The 22369-nt window shown below is 43.8% G+C and overlaps 1 protein-coding gene across 2 annotated transcripts in view; it reads left to right on the top strand.

Annotated features, from left to right (window-relative positions):
* Window positions 1-22369, top strand: part of C2CD2 (C2 calcium dependent domain containing 2) — a 97594-nt gene that overhangs the window by 37409 nt on the left and 37816 nt on the right. For both annotated transcript variants that reach the window (XM_077293827.1, XM_077293826.1), the window contains exon 3: window positions 4195-4293. In XM_077293827.1, the coding sequence (XP_077149942.1) occupies window positions 4195-4293 (99 nt within the window). The remainder of the gene's footprint in view (window positions 1-4194; window positions 4294-22369) is intronic.

Here is a 22369-nt window from a genome sequence, read left to right on the forward strand (position 1 = left end):
AAAAGTTTTTCATATTTTCGACCCTAGAGACGTGTATTTTCCTCACAAGTCACGTGAGGGGTGAATGGATTGCGCTCAGGCGCTGAGCCCGCTTCATACATGGGCAGATACCAGCTATGTTTGCACAGTCGGCATCTGCCTGTAAAAGCTGCGACCAAAGTCGAGCTCCCATTTCTGCTGTTTAACCATTAAAATGCTGCTGTCAATTAACGGCGGCGACATTTAAATGGGCCGCTTTCCCATGGCGGCCGAAGGCCAGATAAAAGCCCCTATGGCTGCCATCTTCATCCTCCTGTGAAGCCTAGGCTTTGGCTGAGCTGCATAGGAGAACGCCAATTACACTATATACTACAATACTGAGGTATTTCAGTAGATAGTACAAGCGATCAAACTATTGCAGGTTCAAGTTCCCTATGAGGACTAAAAATGTTAGTTAAAATTTGAAAAAAAATAGTGTTTTAATAAATACATATAAAAAATATATAAAATGTTCAAATCACCACCAAAATTAAAGAAATAAGAAAAAAAATGTATTTATTCAAAAATAAGGAAATTAAAAAAAGGTATTTATTAAAAAAATAAAGTAAATTTAAAAAAAAAAGTACGGTACATGTCCCTAAAAGTGCGATCTATAAAAAATATAAAATAATATAAACCGTAAATTAATAAATTAAACGCTAAAAAGAAAAATGCATTTGAATATCACAATTGTCTTTTTTTAAGGACTAAAAGTTAAATTAAAAAAATAGTGTTTCAATGAATGAATAAATAAATAATAAAATAAATAAATAAATATATGTTCAAATCACGTTAAACGCTAAAAAGAAAAATGCATTGAAACATCACAATTGTCTTATTTTAAGGACTAAAAATTTAAATAAAAAAATAGTGTTTTAATAAATAAATATATACTGTGTGTGTATATATATATTATATATATATATTATATATATATATATATATATATATATATATATATATATACACACAGTACAGACCAAGAGTTTGGACACACCTTCTCATCATTTTTCTGTATTTTCTTGACTATGAAAATTTGTACATTCACACTGAAGGCATCAAAACTATGAATTAACACATGTGGAATTATATACTTAACAAAAAAAGTGTGAAACAACTGAAATTATGTCTTATATTCTAGGTTCTTCAAAGTAGCCACCTTTTGCTTTGATGACTGCTTTGCACACTCTTGGCATTCTCTTGATGAGCTTCAAGAGGTAGTCACCGGGAATGGTTTTCACTTCACAGGTGTGCCCTGTCAGGTTTAATAAGTGGGATTTCTTGCCTTATAAATGGGGTTGGGACCATCAGTTGTGTTGAGCAGAAGTCTGGTGGATACACAGCTGATAGTCCTACTGAATAGACTGTTAGAATTTGTATTATGGCAAGAAAAAAGCAGCTAAGTAAAGAAAAACGAGTGGCCATCATTACTTTAAGAAGTGAAGGTCAGTCAGTCTGAAAAATTGGGAAAACTTTGAAAGTGTCCCCAAGTGCAGTGGCAAAAACCATCAAGCGCTACAAAGAAACTGGCTCACATGAGGACCGCCCCAGGAAAGGAAGACCAAGAGTCACCTCTGCTTCTGAGGATAAGTTTATCTGAGTCTCCAGCCTCAGAAATCGCAGGTTAACAGCAGCTCAGATTAGAGACCAGGTCAATGCCACACAGAGTTCTAGCCGCAGACACATCTCTACAACAACTGTTAATAGGAGACTTTGTGCAGCAGGCCTTCATGGTAAAATAGCTGCTAGGAAACCACTGCTAAGGACAGGCAACAAGCAGAAGAGACTTGTTTGGGCTAAAGAACACAAGGAATGGACATTAGACCAGTGGAAATCTGTGCTTTGGTCAGATGAGTCCAAATTTGAGATCTTTGGTTCCAACCACTGTGTCTTTGTGCGACGCAGAAAAGGTGAACGGATGGACTCTACATGCCTGGTTCCCACCGTGAAGCATGGAGGAGGAGGTGTGATGGTGTGGGGGGGCTTTGCTGGTGACATTGTTGGGGATTTATTCAAAATTGAAGGCATACTGAACCAGCATGGCTACCACAGCATCTTGCAGCGGCATGCTATTACATCCGGTTTGCGTTTAGTTGGACCACCATTTATTTTTTAACAGGACAATGACCCCAAACACACCTCCAGGCTGTGTAAGGGCTATTTGACCAAGAAGGAGAGTGATGGGGTTGCTACGCCAGATGACCTGGCCTCCACAGTCACCAGACCTGAACCCAATCGAGATGGTTTGGGGTGAGCTGGACCACAGAGTGAAGGCAAAAGGGCCAACAAGTGCTAAGCATCTCTGGGAACTCCTTCAAGATTGTTGGAAGACCATTCCCGGTGACTACCTCTTGAAGCTCATCAAGAGAATGCCAAGAGAATGCAAAGCAGTCATCAAAGCAGAAGGTGGCTACTTTGAAGAACCTAGAATATAAGACATAATTTCAGTTGTTTCACACTTTTTGTTAAGTATATAATTCCACATGTGTTAATTCATAGATTTGATGCCTTCAGTGTGAATGTACAATTTTCATAGTCATGAAAATACAGAAAAATCCTTAAATGAGAAGGTGTGTCCAAACTTGGTCTGTACTGTATATGAATATATATATATATATATATATATATATATATATATATATATATATATATATATATATTAATGTCAAATCACCATTCTTTTTCACCAGGTCAAAGATAAGGAAAAAATAGAAAAAAGGTATTTAGTAAAAAGCAAGAAGATAAAAAAGGTATTTGTTAAAAAATAAGGACGTTTGAAAAAAAGGTAATTAATATCGTTGTTTCCCTAAAAGTGTAATCAATAAGAAATATAAAATAAATTAAACCATACATTAGGTACATCAAAAGAAAAAAAGAAAAATACATTTCAGATTCCTCTCTTTTATTTGTAATTTGTCGCACCTTCCTGCCAAAAATGTGATGAAAATACATAGCACAAAATGGTATCAATAAAAGCCACGTCTGTGTAAAAATAATAAAGTCACGGGTCTCATATAATGGCGACACAACCCGAATTTATTTATTTTATCATTTTACAAAATTGTGAAATTTTCCTGAACTACTAAAATATATGTACAGTATAAATCCTTCTGAGTTTAGTGTCGCCGTATTCGTACTGACCTGGAGAATCATGTTTTTGGGCCTTTTTTTTTTTTTACAGCGTTCTGAACACTGTAAACACAGGTCGCCATTTTACCGCATTTTACATTTTCGATGGAAAAATAAAAAAAAATAGTTAGGGCTCTTGGAAGCAGAGGGAGGTAAAAAAAAATTGCCCTGTCATAAGAGGGTTATTGTGCAGTACAAGGCCTTACGTTGGCTGCTCAGACTTGCTGGGAGTTGTAGTTTTACAATAGCTGGAGAGGTACAGACGTCATATTCAGAACCAGGTGTCTGAATGGGCCCAAAGGACCCTCTAAAAAAGTGTTATAAAGGGCACATGGTAGATTTTGTATTGGGGGCCCGAAGCTTCAGGTTACGCCACTTTTTTTTTCACCACTTGGCTTGTGCGGAGAAAAACTCCAAACATCCAGATGGTCACCTCCCCTAGAGGGTCATTTCTAAAGGGGGGCGACTCTTCCTCCATTTCCCATATATTTGCATTATGCAAAGAGCAGAGGCATCGAGGGGTCCGAATCTGGGGTAAAGCTGGTGCCCGGCTCTCAGCTGGTTGTACCCTGTCTACACAATGCTCTGTGAGCTAAACACAGGCAGGTTAGCTCACAGAGCATTGTCTAACCTGGATCAGTACTAAATTGGTGCATGTTTCTGTAATGGAATAGTTGTCATTCACTGACAGCAATCACATATATTACAACGTTGATTTAAGGCACAAAGTATATTATAAAGGCGTTGAACTTTTCAGTGTGTAATCATGACCTTTTAGAAAACCTGAAAAACTTTCAGTGAATGGACACGGCCGCCGAGAACCCCGAGATCACACGCAAGGTAACAGTGTGGCTTTCTATACATTACAGAAAGCATTGATGTGAATGGGCACTGTGTAATGCCTCATCTCACCTGTGGGGGCGCCGCTCCATCACAGATTACAGCTGATCAATGGGGGATCAGTGTACAAGGATCCTGGAGTGACAGTGCCACTGGTCAGGCAGGGTGGACATCCGGTGATGATTGTGTCATTTCCTCTCCCTGTAGGGATCCTTGCGTCTGGCATTCGAAGATGACAATGGACCGCGGCCTCTAGAATTGTCTGTGAAGCAAGTGGGGAGCGTCGTGAAGTCATATAACGATAAGGTAAACCACTATTATATGGTCACTATGTGGCAGTATTACAGTTATATGAAAAAGTTTGGGCACCCATATTAATCTTAAGCTTAATGTTTTATAAAAATTGTTTTTTTTTGCAACAGCTATTTCAGTGTCATATATCTAATAACTGTTGGACACAGTAATGTTTCTGCCTTGAAATGAGGTTTATTGTATTAACAGAAAATGTGCAATCTGCATTCAAACAAAATTTGACAGGTGCATAAGTATGGGCACCTCACCAGAAAAGTGACATTAATATTTAGTAGATCCTCCTTTTGCAAAAATAACAGCCTCTAGTCGCTTCCTGTAGCTTTTAATGAGTTCCTGGATCCTGGATGAAGGTATTTTTGACCATTCCTCTTTACAAAGCAATTCCAGTTCAGTTAAGTTTGATGTTCGCCGAGCATGGACAGCCCTCTTCAAATGATCCCACAGATGTTCAATGATATTCAGGTCTGGGGACTGGGATGGCCATTCCAGAACAGTGTAATTGTTCCTCTGCATGAATGCCTGAGTAGATTTGGAGCGGTGTTTTGGATCATTGTCTTGCTGAAAGATCCATCCCCTGCGTAACTTCAACTTTGTCACTGATTCATGAACATTATTGTCAAGAATCTGCTGATACTGAGAGGAATCCATGCGTCCCTCAACTTTAACAAGATTCCCGGTGCCGGCATTGGCCACTCAGCCCCAAAGCATGATGGAACCTCCACCAAATTTTACTGTGGGTAGCAAGTGTTTTTCTTGGAATGCTGTGTTTTTTGGCCGCCATGCATAATGCCTTTTTGTATGACCAAACAACTCAATCTTGGTTTCATCAGTCCACAGGACCTTCTTCCAAAAAGAAATTGGCTTCTCCAAATGTGCTTTTGCATACCTCAGCCGACTCTGTTTGTGCCGTGCTTGCAGAAACGGCTTCTTTCGCATCACTCTCCCATACAGCTTCTCTTTGTGTAAAGTGTGTTGTATAGTTGACTGATGCACAGTGACACCATCTGCAGCAAGTTGATGCTGCAGCTCTCAGGAGGTGGTCTGAGGATTGTCCTTGACTGATCTCACCATTCTTCTTCTCTGCCTTTCTGATGTTTTTCTTGGCCTGCCACTTCTGGCCTTAACAAGAACTGTACCTGTGTTCTTCCATTTCCTTACTATGTTCCTCACAGTGGAAATTGACAGGTTAAATCTCTGAGACAGCTTCTTGTATCCTTCCCCTGAACAACTATGTTGAATAATCTTTTCAGATCATTTGACAGTTGTTTTGAGGAGCCCATGATGCCACTCTTCAGAGGAGATTCAAACAGGAGAACAACTTGCAAGTGGCCACTTTAAGTAGCTTTTCTCATGATTGCACACACCTGGCTATGAAGTTCAAAGCTCAATGAGGTTACAAAACCAAAAAAAGTGCTTTAGTAAATCAGTAAAAAGTAGGTAGGAGTATTTAAAACAAGAAAATGATAAGGGTGCCCATACTTATGCACCTGTCAAATTTTGTTTGAATGCAGATTGCACATTTTCTGTTAGTACAATAAACCTCATTTCAAGGCAGAAACATTACTGTGTCCAACAGTTATTAGATATAGGAAAATGAAATAGCTGTTGCAAAAAAACAAGTTTTAGAAAACATTAAGCTTAAGAATAATAGGGGCGCCCAAACTTTTTCATATAACTGTATGTGGGCCCTGTATACTTCCGTTATGTGCTCACTATATAGCAGTATTATATTGGCCCTGTATACTTCCGTTATGTACTCACTATATAGCAGTATTATGTGGGCCTTGTATACTACTGCTATGTGCTCACTATATGGCAGTATTATATGGGCCCTGTATTCTACTGCTATGTGCTCACTATATGGCAGTATTATATGGGCCCTGTAAACTTCCGTTATGTGCTCACTATATGGCAGTATTATGTGGGCCCTGTATGCTACTGTATGTGCTCACTATACGGCAGTATTATGTGGGCGCTGTATGCTATATCAGCCTGTATCTGCCTGTCTTTTGCTTGCTGAATGATAGCCATTTATCAGTAGGTCTGGTTGGACCACTTATATTTTATATTGGCTACCTTCAGCTATATCCTCATATGTGATAATGTTTATATTACATTTTGGATGTGTTGCACTATGCACTTTATATTATTTGATTGATTTTATGCATATGAATACTCGTCATTATTCTTTTGGGTATTACATAACTACATTTCACTACATCTATAAAAGGCTAATCCTATATAGCTACATCCTGTGTATCTTTCTTGCTAATTATTAGGCATTCACACAGACCTTTGTATTATAACTCTGCTCACACATGGCACTAAGGTGTCGCTGCCCTTTAACTTTAAATATTTATACTCATGTTTCTATATTTTTTTTAATGTAAATTGTCATAATAAAGTGTGGTAGAGCGGCTCACTCGGCTGGAGACGACAGAGGTATAACCAGAACACTGTCTCTTTAAGAAAATACTTGGTTTATTGTAGCAGCATAAACCAAGCTTGGGAAAGTAAACACAGCCCTCTGGGCAAAACAAAGAAACACAGTACTTTTCCTAGCTGGGATGGGACCGCTCACAAGCAGTAATGTCCACAGTTCAGATCAGCACACACTTTCCTGCAGTGCTCTCTCTCCAGGCACCTCCTGAACACTGAAAGCTCTGGCCTTCAGCCATGTAAGCCCAGACCATGTGACTTCTCCATCATGTGATTGATCCCATGATCCTGTAAGGACACTGCAGGTAGAGATACGGTGGACCCCCTCCCACCCGCTCTATGGAGGTCCACTAAATCCAGCCCATCATATAACTTTATAAAAACCGTCCCAACACGCAGTGTGCTGGAGGAAACTATTCTGGTTTTACATCACTGATGCCATCATGCGCAGTGACACGTATCTCCGCTCCATCACTTCACCAGTGACTCTGTCACAAAAGGTACATATTTTTTACATTATCTGCTCTGTTATCCATTTTTTCAGTTATTTAAGTGTTCACGGTATTTCAGTATTTTGTGGGAACTGCATGATACTGTTACCTGTTCAAAGTATGGAAGTATTATGTATTAAATGTAAGTTAGTGTTATATGTTCACTATTATGTGGGCCCTGTATGCTACAGTTACATGTTCACTGTATGGCAGCATTATGTGGGCACTGTATGCTACAGTTACATGTTCACTGTATGGCAGCATTATGTGGGCACTGTATGTTACTGTTACATGTTCACTGTATGGCAGCATTATGTGGGCACTGTATGTTACTGTTACATGTTCACTGTATGGCAGCATTATGTGGGCACTGTATGTTACTGTTACATGTTCACTGTATGGCAGTATTATGTGGGCCCTGTATGCTACAGTTACATGTTCACTGTATGGCAGCATTATGTGGACACTGTATGTTACTGTTACATGTTCACTGTAAGGCAGTATTATGTGGGCCCTGTATGTTACTGTTACATGTTCACTGTAAGGCAGTATTATGTGGACACTGTATGCTACAGTTACATGTTCACTGTATGGCAGGATTATGTGGGCACTGTATGTTACTGTTACATGTTCACTGTATGGCAGTATTATGTGGGCCCTGTATGCTACAGTTACATGTTCACTGTATGGCAGTATTATTTGGACACTGTATGTTACTGTTACATGTTCACTGTATGGCAGTATTATGTGGACACTGTATGTTACTGTTACATGTTCACTGTATGGCAGCATTATGTGGTCACTGTATGGTACTGTTACATGTTCACTGTATGGCAGTATTATGTGGACACTATGTTACTGTTACATGTTCACTGTATGGCAGCATTATGTGGTCACTGTATGGTACTGTTACATGTTCACTGTATGGCAGTATTATGTGGACACTGTATGTTACTGTTACATGTTCACTGTAAGGCAGTATTATGTGGACACTGTATGCTACAGTTACATGTTCACTGTATGGCAGGATTATGTGGACACTGTATGTTACTGTTACATGTTCACTGTATGGCAGCATTATGTGGTCACTGTATGGTACTGTTACATGTTCACTGTATAGCAGTATTATGTGGACACTGTATGTTACTGTTACATGTTCACTGTAAGGCAGTATTATGTGGACACTATGTTACTGTTACATGTTCACTGTATAGCAGTATTATGTGGACACTGTATGTTACTGTTACATGTTCACTGTAAGGCAGTATTATGTGGACACTGTATGTTACTGTTACATGTTCACTGTATGGCAGTATTATGTGGACACTGTATGTTACTGTTACATGTTCACCATATGGCAGTATTATGTGGACACTATGGTACTGTTACATGTTCACTGTATGGCAGTATTATGTGGACACTGTATGTTACTGTTACATGTTCACCATATGGCAGTATTATGTGGACACTATGTTACTGTTACATGTTCACCATATGGCAGTATTATGTGGACACTATGTTACTGTTACATGTTCACTGTAAGGCGGTATTATGTGGACACTGTATGTTACTGTTACATGTTCACTGTAAGGCAGTATTATGTGGACACTGTATGCTACAGTTACATGTTCACTGTATGGCAGGATTATGTGGACACTGTTACTGTTACATGTTCACTGTATGGCAGTATTATGTGGACACTGTATGTTACTGTTACATGTTCACTGTATGGCAGCATTATGTGGTCACTGTATGGTACTGTTACATGTTCACTGTATGGCAGTATTATGTGGACACTGTATGTTACTGTTACATGTTCACTGTATGGCAGTATTATGTGGACACTGTATGTTACTGTTACATGTTCACCATATGGCAGTATTATGTGGACACTATGGTACTGTTACATGTTCACTGTATGGCAGTATTATGTGGACACTGTATGCTACAGTTACATGTTCACTGTATGGCAGGATTATGTGGACACTGTTACTGTTACATGTTCACTGTATGGCAGTATTATGTGGACACTGTATGGTACTGTTACATGTTCACTGTATAGCAGTATTATGTGGACACTGTATGTTACTGTTACATGTTCACTGTATGGCAGCATTATGTGTGCACTGTATGGTAGTATTACATGTTCACTGTATGGCAGCATTATGTGGACACTGTATGTTACTGTTACATGTTCACTGTATGGCAGCATTATGTGGACACTGTATGGTAGTGTTACATGTTCACTATATGTCAGTATTATGTGGACACTGTATAAGCAAATTGCCTACATAGCAATCCCATAAGACACTGTTATTATGGGATGGTACCCAGTATGGTGGGATGATAATGGTTGGGGAATCACTGATGTTTCCCACCAGGGACGGACTCCGAACGTTCCGGGATTTCTATTTCTGTGACGTCCCGGTACAGTCTCTAATTGGGGGGAAAAGTTGAGCTGTTTCAGAGAGGTTTCTAAGCCTGTGACGAGTGTTGGTCACGAGCCGCCGGGGGTGTACTGACTTGTGTGAGTCCATGGTGCTGAGTGCCGGGCACGGTGCCCACATCCGCATCGTCAGGAGAGCGCGGGGCCCCCACCATGGCACTAATCGCCCATCTGTCCCTGAAAACAAAACCGCTCTCATCAGACCCTGGTAAGTGGATTATGTGGAGACTCGAGCGCCAGAACATCCTGCGACAAGAATCCTATTAACCCTAATTACAGGGGTTCATTTATTTATTTATCTCCCTACGATTCGCTAACGCTGTAAGTCTTCAGTGTCCTGATATCGGGTCACTCCCACCCCAGGCCGAGCTCGCCCCAGGATTCTACACTCATTTATCCATTTATTTTTGTAGGGGTTTTTTTTTTTTACTTCTATTTTTAGGTCAGAGTTGCTCTTTTCTTATTTTTGTAATAATTTTTCCAATGTCTTTTTTTTCGTTTTAGGCTGCTTTCACACTAGCGTCGGTACGGGCCCGTCGCAGTGTGTCGGGCCGACGTACTGACGCATGCTGTGAAAGAAATGCACAACGGGGGCAGCGGATGCAGTCTTAGGACGCTTCCGCTGCCCCATTGTAAGGTCCGGGGAGGAGGGGGCGGAGTTTTGGCCTCGAATGCGCGGTCTAAAATGGCGGACTAGACGCCAAAAAAAGTTACATGGAACTTTTTTTGTGCCGGCGGTCCGCCAAAACACGACGCAACCGTCGCACAACGTGTGGCAATACGTCGCAATGCGTCGGTAATGTTAGTCTATGGGGAAAAAACGCATCCTGCAGACAACTTTGCAGGATGTGTTTTTTCTCCAAAACGACGCATTGCGACGTCCGCCGAAAAACGCTAGTGTGAAAGTAGCCTTAGAGGTTTTTTTATGTATTTTTTATTAGGCATTTCTATATATGTATGTATGTTTGTGTTGGTTTTTTAACTTTTTTCTTAGGTCATAATTGCTATTTTTTCTATTTAGAATTTTGTTCTATGTATTTTTTATTAGGTTTTTAGGTCATTTCTAGGTTTATTTATTTTTGTAGGGTGTTTGTTTTTTAGGCCACAGTTGTTGTTTTTTTCTTCGTTTATTGCTCATTACATTTAGATTTGTAATAATTTTTCATTTTTCAAATGTCTTTTTTTCTCTTTTTAGAGTTTATATTATGTAATTTTTTAAATCAGGCTTTTAGGTCATATGTACTGTATGTATATATATATATATATACGGTATATTATTGTGGCTTTTTAAACTTTTTTTAGGTCATTAATACTTTTTTAGTAATAATTTGTTATTTTTCCAATGTCATTTTTTAAATCAGGTTTTTAGGTGATTTCTAGATTTATTTTTTTGCTTGTTTTTTTAGGCCACATTTGTTTTTTTTCTCCTTTTATTGCCCATTAAGGCTATGTTCACACATTGCATTTATAATACATTTTTTTTTATTGTTCCTAAAGAAATACCTGCTCTCTTGGCAGTAAGAAACTTGCCTAAAAAAAGCAGGTTTTGCTTAGTTCTTCTTTTTTTTTTTTTTTGCTGCTTTTTGCACCACCAATTGCTTCTAATGGATGAAGAACACTGAAAAAACGCTGAAAGTGACATGCTGGAAAAATGAAGGTATTGTACAAAATACTGAGGACAAAAAAGCCAAGCTGTGTGCACGAGATTTTTGAAATCTCATAGACTTTGCTGCTACTGTAAAACGGAGCTGAAAATTTACATAAAAAAGTAATAAAAATAAATGCTGAAAAAACGCAATGTCTGAACATAGCCTAAGTTTAATTGGATTTGCAGTAATTTTTAATTTTACAAATGTGTCTTTTTTTTCTTTTTAGACCTTTTTTTAATATATTTAATCAGGTTTTTCGATCACTTCCATATGTGCGCGAATGGCTAAACTCGATGTTACCTTTCGTCTAATGTCCAGCCCTAGTGTCAGCATCCACACATATGTTATTATAGACTGAGCAAACCGGTGCCAAGAATCTCCTGCCAGGAAATCCTGGACCGCAGAGCAACATCCTAAGCAGGAAACGCAGCAATTTCTAATTCTCAGGATAATTTATTTCAGGGGTGTGTAAACTTATGCAACCAAAGAATCTGAAAAGGACAAAAAAAAAAAAGTCATGGCGCCTGAACTCAAGTCGTTTTGTGACGTAAATGAACATCTGTTTCCTCCAAGGAGTGAAAAATCTCGGTCAAAGTATCGGGGTGCAGGTGGAATGGGGCCTGAGACCCCACAACCAGGGCTAGAGACATTCACCGCACTCTGTTTTTGGTAATGCAAGTTACTTATTACAAATTAATTGTAACTTTGCAGTATGCGAGAAAGTAAGGGACGTTTCCACCCCGCTGGGGTCTTTATCACAATGTCGCTGCAAGAAAAAAAAGAAGAAAGAATAAGTGAATAATAGAATGATCACAGGCGATCAACCAACAATAGATATCTGTGACAAAACACTCCGGGATCGCCTTTGCTGGGGTCAAAGGTCACGTGGTTTGTGCATTGAATTCTGAGGCGACAGCAGGTTTCTAAGTTGGCTGACCTCAGGTCAGATTTATTAACGTGAAAGCAACATAGAACAAACAAAACATAAAAATAAATCCTAGCCTGTCCGGCACTAACTAAACAGATACTTTGCTATCTGAACAACTGGGGGGGGCTTCTCCCCCCCAGCTAACAACACACAGTCCTTGAGCACAGCTCTCACTCACGTTTGTCTCACACAGACAGGCATTCTGTGTGCCCCAGGCTGACGCCGGAAACCCTCAGCTGGTCATCCTTTGTTCCTGCATCATTCCCATCATTATCCTGAAAATACTGAGCAGCCTAATTCACATAGGACAAATACCTGGGCGAGATATACCTGCCACAGACTACCAGACCGACATGATTCTTACATATCCTCCCCCCCTGCTCAGACCACTCCGGTCGAGCAAGAACACTCTCGAAACAGTGCACTCGGGACAGGGCATCAGCGTTCCCCATCTGCACCCCGGGGCGGTGCTCCACCGTGAAAGAGTAAGCCTGCAGGGCAAGGAACCACCGGGTTACCCGACTATTACGGTCTTTGTGGAGGTGCATCCACTTGAGAGGGGCATGGTCCGTGACCAGCCTAAACTTCCTACCTGCCAGGTAATACTTGAGGGAGTCGAGAGCCCATTTAATGGCTAGGCAGTCTTTTTCAACCACGGCATACCTCTGCTCATGTGCATTCAGTTTCCGGCTGAGGTAGAGGACCGGGTGTTCCACTCCGTCCCTCACCTGGGAAAGTACAGCTCCGACCCCAGTATCAGAAGCATCAGTTTGGACCACAAACTCGCTGCTGAAATCAGGAGTCACTAGTACGGGCTGAGAGCACAAAGCTCGTTTCAGGCTGTGGAAGGCCTCTCCAGCCGCTGAGGTCCATTTTACCATGACGGAACCCTTCCCTTTGGTAAGATCCGTCAAGGGGGTAGCCATGGCCGCAAAGTTGGGTATGAACCGGCGATAATAGCCGGCAATGCCCAGGAAAGCTTGTACTTGTTTCTTGTTCACTGGTTGCAGCCAGCCCTGAATGGCCTGTATTTTGTCGATCTGTGGTTTAACCACTCCTCTGCCAATCACGTAACCCAAGTATCGGGCTTCTTCAAGCCTAATGTGACATTTCTTGGGGTTTGCCGTTAAGCCTGCGTCTCGCAGGTCATCAATCACCGCCTGTACCTTCCGGAGGTGAGTTTCCCAGTCCAAGCTGTAAATTACAATGTCATCCAGGTAGGCCGAAGCGTACTGCCTGTGGGGCCTCAAGACTCAATCCATCAATCTCTGGAACGTTGCTGGGGCTCCGTGAAGTCCAAACGGCATGTAGACATACTGGAACAGCCCTTCCGGTGTAGCAAATGCCGTCTTCTCTCTGGCCGCCTCGGCCAGAGGGATCTGCCAGTACCCCTTTGTTAGATCCAGGGTCGTAATATATCGGGCTTTACCCAGCCGGTCGATCAACTCATCGATCCGAGGCATAGGGTACGCATCAAATTTAGAAACCGCATTCAGTTTCCTAAAGTCATTACAAAACCGTATGGAGCCATCCGGCTTTGGTATCAACACGATTGGACTGGACCAGGCGCTGTGTGACTCCTCAATGACTCCTAAGTCCAACATTGCCTTCACCTCCCGGGAGACGGCTTCACGGCGTGCTTCCGGAATCCGGTATGGCTTCACATGAACTGTGACACCAGGCTCTGTAACAATCTCATGTTTCACCAGCTTAGTCCGGCCAGGTTTTTCTGAGAAAAACTGTCGGTTCTGTAACAAAAACTGCTTAACCTCAGATTTTTGTTGTTCCAAGAGAGTCTCGGCAATCTGCACCTCCGGTACGGTAGGTGCGCAAACCAGACGGGGCAGATCCGCCGTTAAGGCAGAGCGGTCTTTCCAGGGTTTTATCAGATTCACATGATAAATCTGTTCTGGTTTTCTCTTACCGGGCTGGTACACTTTATAGTTCACTTCCCCAACTCTTTCCTTGACCTCAAAGGGGCCCTGCCATTTTGCCAGAAATGTACTATCCACTGTAGGGATTAGGACCAACACCCTATCCCCGGATGCAAACGTACGGACCTTAGCACCTCTATCATAACTTTGCCTCTGGGCTCCCTGAGCCTGTAACATATGGTCCCTAACAATGGGCATGACAGCGGCAATACGGTCCTGCATTTGTGTTACATGGTCGATCACCGTTTTAAAGGGAGTGACTTGACCTTCCCAGGTTTCTTTTGCGACGTCCAACAGTCCCCGGGGATGACGGGCGTACAACAGTTCGAAAGGCGAAAACCCTGTGGAAGACTGGGGAACTTCCCTAATGGCAAACAGCAAATAGGGTAACAAGTAATCCCAGTTCTTCCCATCTTTGTCTATCGCCTTCCGGAGCATCTGTTTTAAGGTTTTGTTGAACCGCTCAACCAGGCCATCTGTTTGAGGGTGATAGACAGACGTACGCAACTGGTCTATTTGTAAGAGTCTGCAGAGCTCCTTCATCACCCTCGACATAAAAGGAGTCCCCTGGTCGGTGAGTATCTGTTTTGGAATTCCCTCCCGACTAAACACTTGTACCAACTCTTTGGCGATAGCTTTGGTAGCAGTGTTACGCAAAGGGATGACTTCGGGGTAACGAGTGGCATAGTCCATGATGACGAGGATATGTTGGTGCCCACGTGCGGACCGGGGAAGGGGCCCAACCAGATCCATCCCAATTCTCTCAAAAGGGACCCCAATAATAGGGAGGGGTACCAAAGGGCTACAGAACCGAGTTTTAGGCGCAGAGATTTGGCACTCTGGACAGGACTCACAATAGTTACGTACATCACTATGTATTCCGGGCCACACAAAACAATGCAATATCCTTTCTGTGGTTTTCTGTACCCCCAGATGTCCCCCCATTATATGTCCGTGGGCCAGGTCCAGTACCTTCCGCCGATAAGGTTTGGGTACCACTAACTGTTGCACAGTGTCTTCCCCTTTTTTCTCTACCTGGTAGAGTAAACCATTCTCAAGAACCATGTACGGGTACGCTAGCCTAGTGTCAGGTTCTACGGGTACCCCATCTATCATTTTTACATTTTTCCTAGCCCGAATCAGGGTAGGATCTTTCATTTGCTCGCTGTGGAAGTCATCCAACTGGACTCCCAAATCTGGCAGGCAGGGGGCTGGATGGCTACCTGCCTCCGCCTCTCGCTGAGTTTCCTCAGTTTCCCCCGCCAGAACTGAGAAGGGGAACTGAAGGTTAGTTTCAATAACCTCCCCAGCAACGTCTTCCTGTGGGTCCTCCTCTAGGAGTTCGGGACCTCCAGATGGCATGGGAAAAGACTCACAGCTACCGTGAAGGAGCAACTGATTCTCCCACAACTGCCAGAAATGAGGAAAATCCCTGCCCAGGATTACATCCTGTAACAATGCGGGAACGAGTCCCACCTTGTGTTGCACAGACCCATAGGGAGTGGAAATCGATATGACTGCTGTTAGGTACGAGCAGGTGTCACCATGCACACACGTTACAGAAAATTTGTCAGACGAACCAGATGGAAGTGCCACCAGACTAGCTTTCACCAGTCACCACACTTCCAGAGTCTAGTAATGCCACAACACTTTTCCCATCAACAGATAATTCACACCGGTGTTTTGCTATATCATTTTGACCCATATTCACATTCACTAGCCGTGTAACCAAAGACATGCGTTTCTTAGAGTCTGTAACATCGCACTGCATGGGTTCAGTGGTAACAGGACAGTTCGCAGAAATATGGCCCTTCTCACGGCAGCGAAAACACCTAACAGGCCCTCCTACTGAGACCACCGTCCAACACTCTCGGTCTCGGAGTGCGAGCAGTCCCGTGTTCCTCCCCCACAGTTTTTGGCAATTTTCCTTCACCCGTAGTCACTGGAACAGTCTTACCGGTTCCACGAGGAGAAGGCACAGACCGGGTGCTGGCGGTTTCATCGGGAAGTCCTTCTGCCACGGAATAACGCTCGACCAACTCCACAAGTTGATCCGCTGTCGTGGGATTTCCTTGGCTTACCCACCTTTTCAGCGCTGGTGGTAGTACTCTCAGGTACTTGTCCAAGACAATCCGCTACATTATTTCGGGTGTTGTCAGTACCTCGGGTTGCAGCCATTTCTTTGTCAAGCAGATCAGGTCGAACATCTGAGACCGCGCCGGTTTATCTTGCTGGTATGTCCACTGGTGTACCCTCTGTGCATGGACAGCCGTCGTTACCCCCAGCCGGGCCAGGATCTCAACTTTCAGCTTCTCGAAGTCCTGAGCGACTTCCGGGTCCAAGTCATGGTAAGCTTTTTGGGCCTCGCCGGAGAGAAACGGAGCAATCAAATCGGCCCATCGTGCCTTCGGCCACTTCTCCGTCAACGCCGTCCGCTCAAACGTTGTCAGGTACGCCTCGACGTCATCTTCTGTAGTCAACTTTTGCCAGTATCGACTCACATGGATCCTTCTGGACTCTGCTTCCGGATCTGCCTCAGGCATGCTCATCAGGCGCTGCACCACCTGTTGGAGAAGCTGGCGGTCTGCAACCGTTATGTCCATTAACTCCTTCAGCTGTGCGGCCATCAAGCGATTAGCTTCATGCTGTGCGGCAGTGGCCTGCTGCTGTACGGCAGTGGACTGTACTAGGGCTTTCACCACGTCTTCCATACTGTCGCCTGTGCCACGTAATTGCCCGCGTTCTCCACCACAATGTAACAAAACACTCCGGGATCGCCTTTGCTGGGGTCAAAGGTCACGTGGTTTGTGCATTGAATTCTGAGGCGACAGCAGGTTTCTAAGTTGGCTGACCTTAGGCCAGGTTTATTAAAGTGAAAGCAACATAGAAAAAACAAAACATAAAAATAAATCCTAGCCTGTTCGGCACTAACTAAACAGATACGTTGCTATCTGAACAACTGGGGGGGCTTCTCCCCCCCAGCTAACAACACACAGTCCTTGAGCACAGCTCTCACTCACGTTTGTCTCACACAGACAGGCATTCTGTGTGCCCCAGGCTGACGACGGAAACCCCCAGCTGGTCATCCTTTATTCCTGCACTCATTAACCCATCATTATCCTGAAGATACTGAGCAGCCTAATTCACATAGGACAAATACCTGGGCGAGATATACCTGCCCCCGACTACCAGACCGACATGATTCTTACATATCCCATAGGATCCAATTGTATAAACAAACGTAAACTATATACAAGCAAAAATAACATTAATGTAAACTGAAGGCAAAATAAAGAAAAAAGGAACAACATTAGATAAAATTGAGCAAAATAAATACAACAGGTGACAAAGTCAGAGACCTCACGTGATAAAAGCGATTAGCCTGAGGGTCCAGCCGGAATCTGGCAGACAGTGTGATAATGCCGCCATGTGCATCAGGCTTCTATAGGAGATAGTCCACTACTAAAAACTGTTGAACCACAAGGAGAAATCATCAAATAAAAAGCAAACATTCTCATGACCTCTGTGAGCGTTATTGACTGCAGGCCGTCACTTCTCAGTTATGTGACCCTCTGTAGCATCTGTCGTCTCTGTGAATGACTGCTCACAGGGGAATACACAGATCGATGCAATATACTATCAGCCGACAGCAAAGATCATGAATAATAAAATAATAAGCCACATTATGTACGATTGTGGAGAAGTATGCATAGTCCATGGGGAGCAGGGCCTCAAATCAGGTTTCCCCATCCTTCTGCCTCATAGATAGCTGTATAATCTGTATGTACTGAGCTCCCCCTAGTGGTGACTGTATAAATCTGTGTGTAGTGAGCTCCCCCTAGTGGTGGCTGTACAATCTGTATGTAGTGAGCTCCCCCCAGCTCACTCTATTCACATCTGTATGTAGTGAGCTCCCCCTACTGGTGGCTGTATAACTCTGTATGTAGTGAGCTCCCCCTAGTGGTGGCTGTATAGATCTGTATGTAGTGAGCTCCCCTATTGGTGACTGTATAAATCTGAATGTAATGAGCTCCCCCTAGTGGTGGCTGTATAGATCTGTATGTAGTGAACTCTTTTATTATAAAAATACAAAACTTACAATCAATAAATAGCAAAAATCAAAACCCCAGCAAAAGCAACTGTCTGAGTCCAACATTACCACCCCCCCCCCAGTCCAAAGCAAAGTCCAAGTCCAGCATAACTGCCCCCCGTCAAAACAACCCCGCAAAAGAAAACAAACTGCCTTCTTCTTTCTCAGAGAGGCTTCCTCCATCTTTCCTTCTTATGCTGTTTTTCTGTCCTTTACTTGTCTTTTCAATTTTCAATTTTTTTTATCCATCCAGATCTCCTCCTCCCCAGGTTACCTCACCCAAGGAGAGAAGAAACATTTTATTAATACACACGCACATACACACTTCATACCAAACCTGAAAGAAAAACTCTGGTCCATCGCCCAAAAAGAAACATTATAGCCACCTGGCTTAAACACATCTATCTAAATCACACCAATTTTTTTTTTTTTTTTTTAATCTATTTTATAATTTTTATTTTTTTATTTTTTTTTTCATTATTTCATTTTTATTTATTTTTTAATATATACATTTTTTTTTTAAAAAATTTTTATACAGCAAACACAACTATAAACAACCTACCACCAAACCCACACAATACAAAAATAAGCTCACCGAGGAACTCATAACCTCTTGCTTACAGGTGCATTAACCCTGTAAGCCACAGGATCATCACCTTACAATACAATGCTACATAACTCTATATACAACACTTACCCAGAGCCAGGATTGGTGCCTGTAAGCCCTATATCAGTAATTCACTTCTGCAAAACAAAAATCTGGTAGTGAAAAGCCCCAGCCCGCCACCGGGAAACCGGAGATGACAGGCTTCTACCCTAACAATCCTTACCCTACCAGCCGTCCCTACCTGTCTAGACATCTGCCCCTATTCATCTACCTACCTTTCCCTGTCTCTCCCTGCCTGACCCTACTACCCTACTTAACTCACCGCGTGCCTACCTAACTGTCCCTGGGCTGTCCCTATCCTGTCCCTAACTATCTACCTGTCCCTACTGAAGCTGTCTACCTGTCCTTATCATTTACCTGCTTATCTAAGCCCTAGGTACATTAAATGAGAACCCTCTCCAGAGAAGAGAGGCCCTCGCTGCACCCAGCCTGTCATACTCCAGAGAGCGCACCTTCACCAGGCCACCCAGAATGTTCCTAACAACCTCGTCCCTGGGGAGGATTTTCTGCTGAGTTGACACTAAGCACCGTGCGTTCCACGTGTAAAACCTGACGACTAAACTGACTAGAAATAAAGTGCCCCGATCTCGGCCACCCAGGGATCCGAATGCCACATACGCCCACTCCGCATAGGAAAGGTGTGCCAGCCGAGGCCAGCTTATGGAAGCACCCACCCTGTTGTAGACCCCTGTATTAAAAGGACACTGAAGGAGGAAGTGCTCCATGCTTTCCAGCGTGTCGCAACACCCCTCACGGGGACAACCCCGATCATCGGAGTTCCTACACTTCAGGTTGTCCCTTACATACAGTTTCCCATGGAAGCAGCGCCAAGCCAAGTCCCAAAACTTCAAGGGGACCCGTGTAGAATTCAATAACCTCAGCCCACCCTCCAGATCCCGACTTGGGCAATCTTTGAGCACCAGAGGCTTCTGGAAATGGGTCAACAGGACCCTCCTGTCAAGGAATTTCCTCGACATGGTCCTGATCTCCCACATTCCCAGACCCCACCGGCGGATCACCTTCAGAACCGGGGTAGCGTAAGCCGGGAGATGCCCGTGCGGTGTGCGCAGGTCCTTCACTTGCCCTCCTGTCTCCCATTCCTGGAAGAAGGGTCGAAGCCATCCCCTGCAGGAGAATACCCACGGAGGAGCCCTCTCTGACCAGAGGTTGGCGATGTTAGTCTTGACAAAAGTGTTTATTAGAAACACCACTGGGTTGACCATACCCAACCCTCCTAGTCTCCTTGTGCGGTATGTGACCTCCCGCTTGACTAGGTTCAGCCTATTTCCCCATAACATCTGGAAAAACAGGCTGTAGACCCGTGTCCAGAGCGGCTCTGGCAACATGCAGACACTGCCCAGGTATATTAACAAGGGTAGCAAAAAACCCTTAACCAGGCTAACCCTTTCCCTCAGGGTCAAAGACCAACCCTTCCATTGGTCCACCTTCTGGGCGGCGATCTTAAGTCTGCCCTCCCAATTTTGCTGGGGGTAGTCCCCAAGGCCAAATTCGATGCGTAGGATTTTTGCCGATGCCTGGGGCTCTGGAAGAGTGTCCGGGAGACCAAAACTAGGGTCTCCCCCTCCCAGCCAGAGACTCTCACACTTTTCCTGATTAATTCTGGACCCAGAAGCCTCCGAGTAGCGATCAACCTCAGACATGACCCACTCCGCCTCCTCACCCGAGGACACGAAAAGGGAGACGTCATCGGCATACGCTACCACCCTCAGAGTGGCTTCCGGGGCCACCTGGTCCATCCTGACTCCCGCCAACGGCCCACGCTCAATCCTCCTTAAAAGGGGATCTATCGCCAACACGTATAACAGCGGGCTCAATTGTCATGGTTCCCAATGGCAGGGACTCAGGCAAAAACGGACTAGCTCTAGGAATGATGGAATCTCAGATGACCGCGACGCTGAACCTAACACGCAACTAATAGTAGCCAGGGGGTGTGCCTACGATTATCCCTAGACACCTCGCACCAGCCGGAGATCTAGTTACCCCCTAGTAGAGGAATACACAGACCTGGCTTGCCTCCAGGGAAACCCCAAAAGTGATAGTAGCCCCCCACATATAATAACGGTTAGGTAAGAGGAAAACACGTACGCAGTATGAATATAGATTCAGCAAAGAGAGGCCCTCTGACTAGATAGCAGAAAATACAAAAGAGGACTTCGCGGTCACCTCAAAACCCTAAACAGCCATCCTGAAATTACTTTAACTCCGTTATCAACTCATGACACCGGAGTAGTAATTTCAGATCACTAGAGCTTCCAGCAGCAAGAGAAATATAAATGCATGCTGGACAAACAAACACAAAAAATGCCAAAGATCCAACTTAGCTGAATTGCAGACTTGGAGCAGGTAGCAAGCAACAGAGGTGCTCTGGTAACATTGATTGCCGGCACTAGAATGACTGAGAAGCCAGACTAAATAGGAAACTCCCAGTTTCCTGATGGGAACAGGTGCAAGACAAAAGTCAGCCAGTACCACCAGTAACCACCAGAGGGAGCCCAAAAACAGAATTCACAACAGTACCCCCCCCCTTAAGGAGGGGGCACCGAACCCTCATGAGAACCACCAGGGCGATCTGGATGCGCCCTATGAAAGGCGCGAACCAAATCAGAGGCATGAGCATCGGAGGTAGTCACCCAAGAATTATCCTCCTGACCGTATCCCTTCCATTTAACCAAATATTGAAGTCTCCGTCTGGAAACGCGAGAGTCCAAAATCTTCTCCACAACATACTCCAATTCACCCTCCACCAGCACAGGAGCAGGAGGCTCAACAGAAGGAACAACCGGTACCTCGTACCTCCGCAACAACGACCGATGGAAGACATTATGAATGGTGAAAGATGCTGGTAGGTCCAAACGAAAAGATACAGGATTAAGAATCTCCAAAATCCCATAAGGACCTATGAACCGAGGTTTAAACTTAGGAGAAGAGACCTTCATAGGGACAAAACGAGAAGATAACCACACCAAGTCCCCAACGCGGAGATGATGACCCACACGACGATGACGATTAGCAAACTGCTGAGTCTTCTCCTGAGACAACTTCAAATTGTCCACCACATGACTCCAAATCCGGTGCAGTCTATCCACCACCGTGTCCACTCCAGGGCAATCCGAAGATTCCACCTGGCCAGATGAAAAACGAGGGTGAAACCCTGAATTGCAAAAGAAAGGAGAAACCAGAGTAGCAGAACTGGCCCGATTATTGAGGGCAAACTCTGCCAACGGCAAAAAGGCGACCCAATCATCCTGATCAGCAGACACAAAACACCTCAAATAAGTCTCCAAGGTCTGATTAGTTCGCTCCGTCTGGCCATTAGTCTGAGGATGGAATGCAGACGAAAAAGACAAATCAATGCCCATCCTGGCACAGAACGCTCGCCAGAACCTAGACACAAATTGAGACCCC

This window comes from Ranitomeya variabilis, chromosome 3 (assembly GCF_051348905.1).
Source record: "Ranitomeya variabilis isolate aRanVar5 chromosome 3, aRanVar5.hap1, whole genome shotgun sequence".
Taxonomy (NCBI): Eukaryota; Metazoa; Chordata; class Amphibia; order Anura; family Dendrobatidae; genus Ranitomeya; species Ranitomeya variabilis.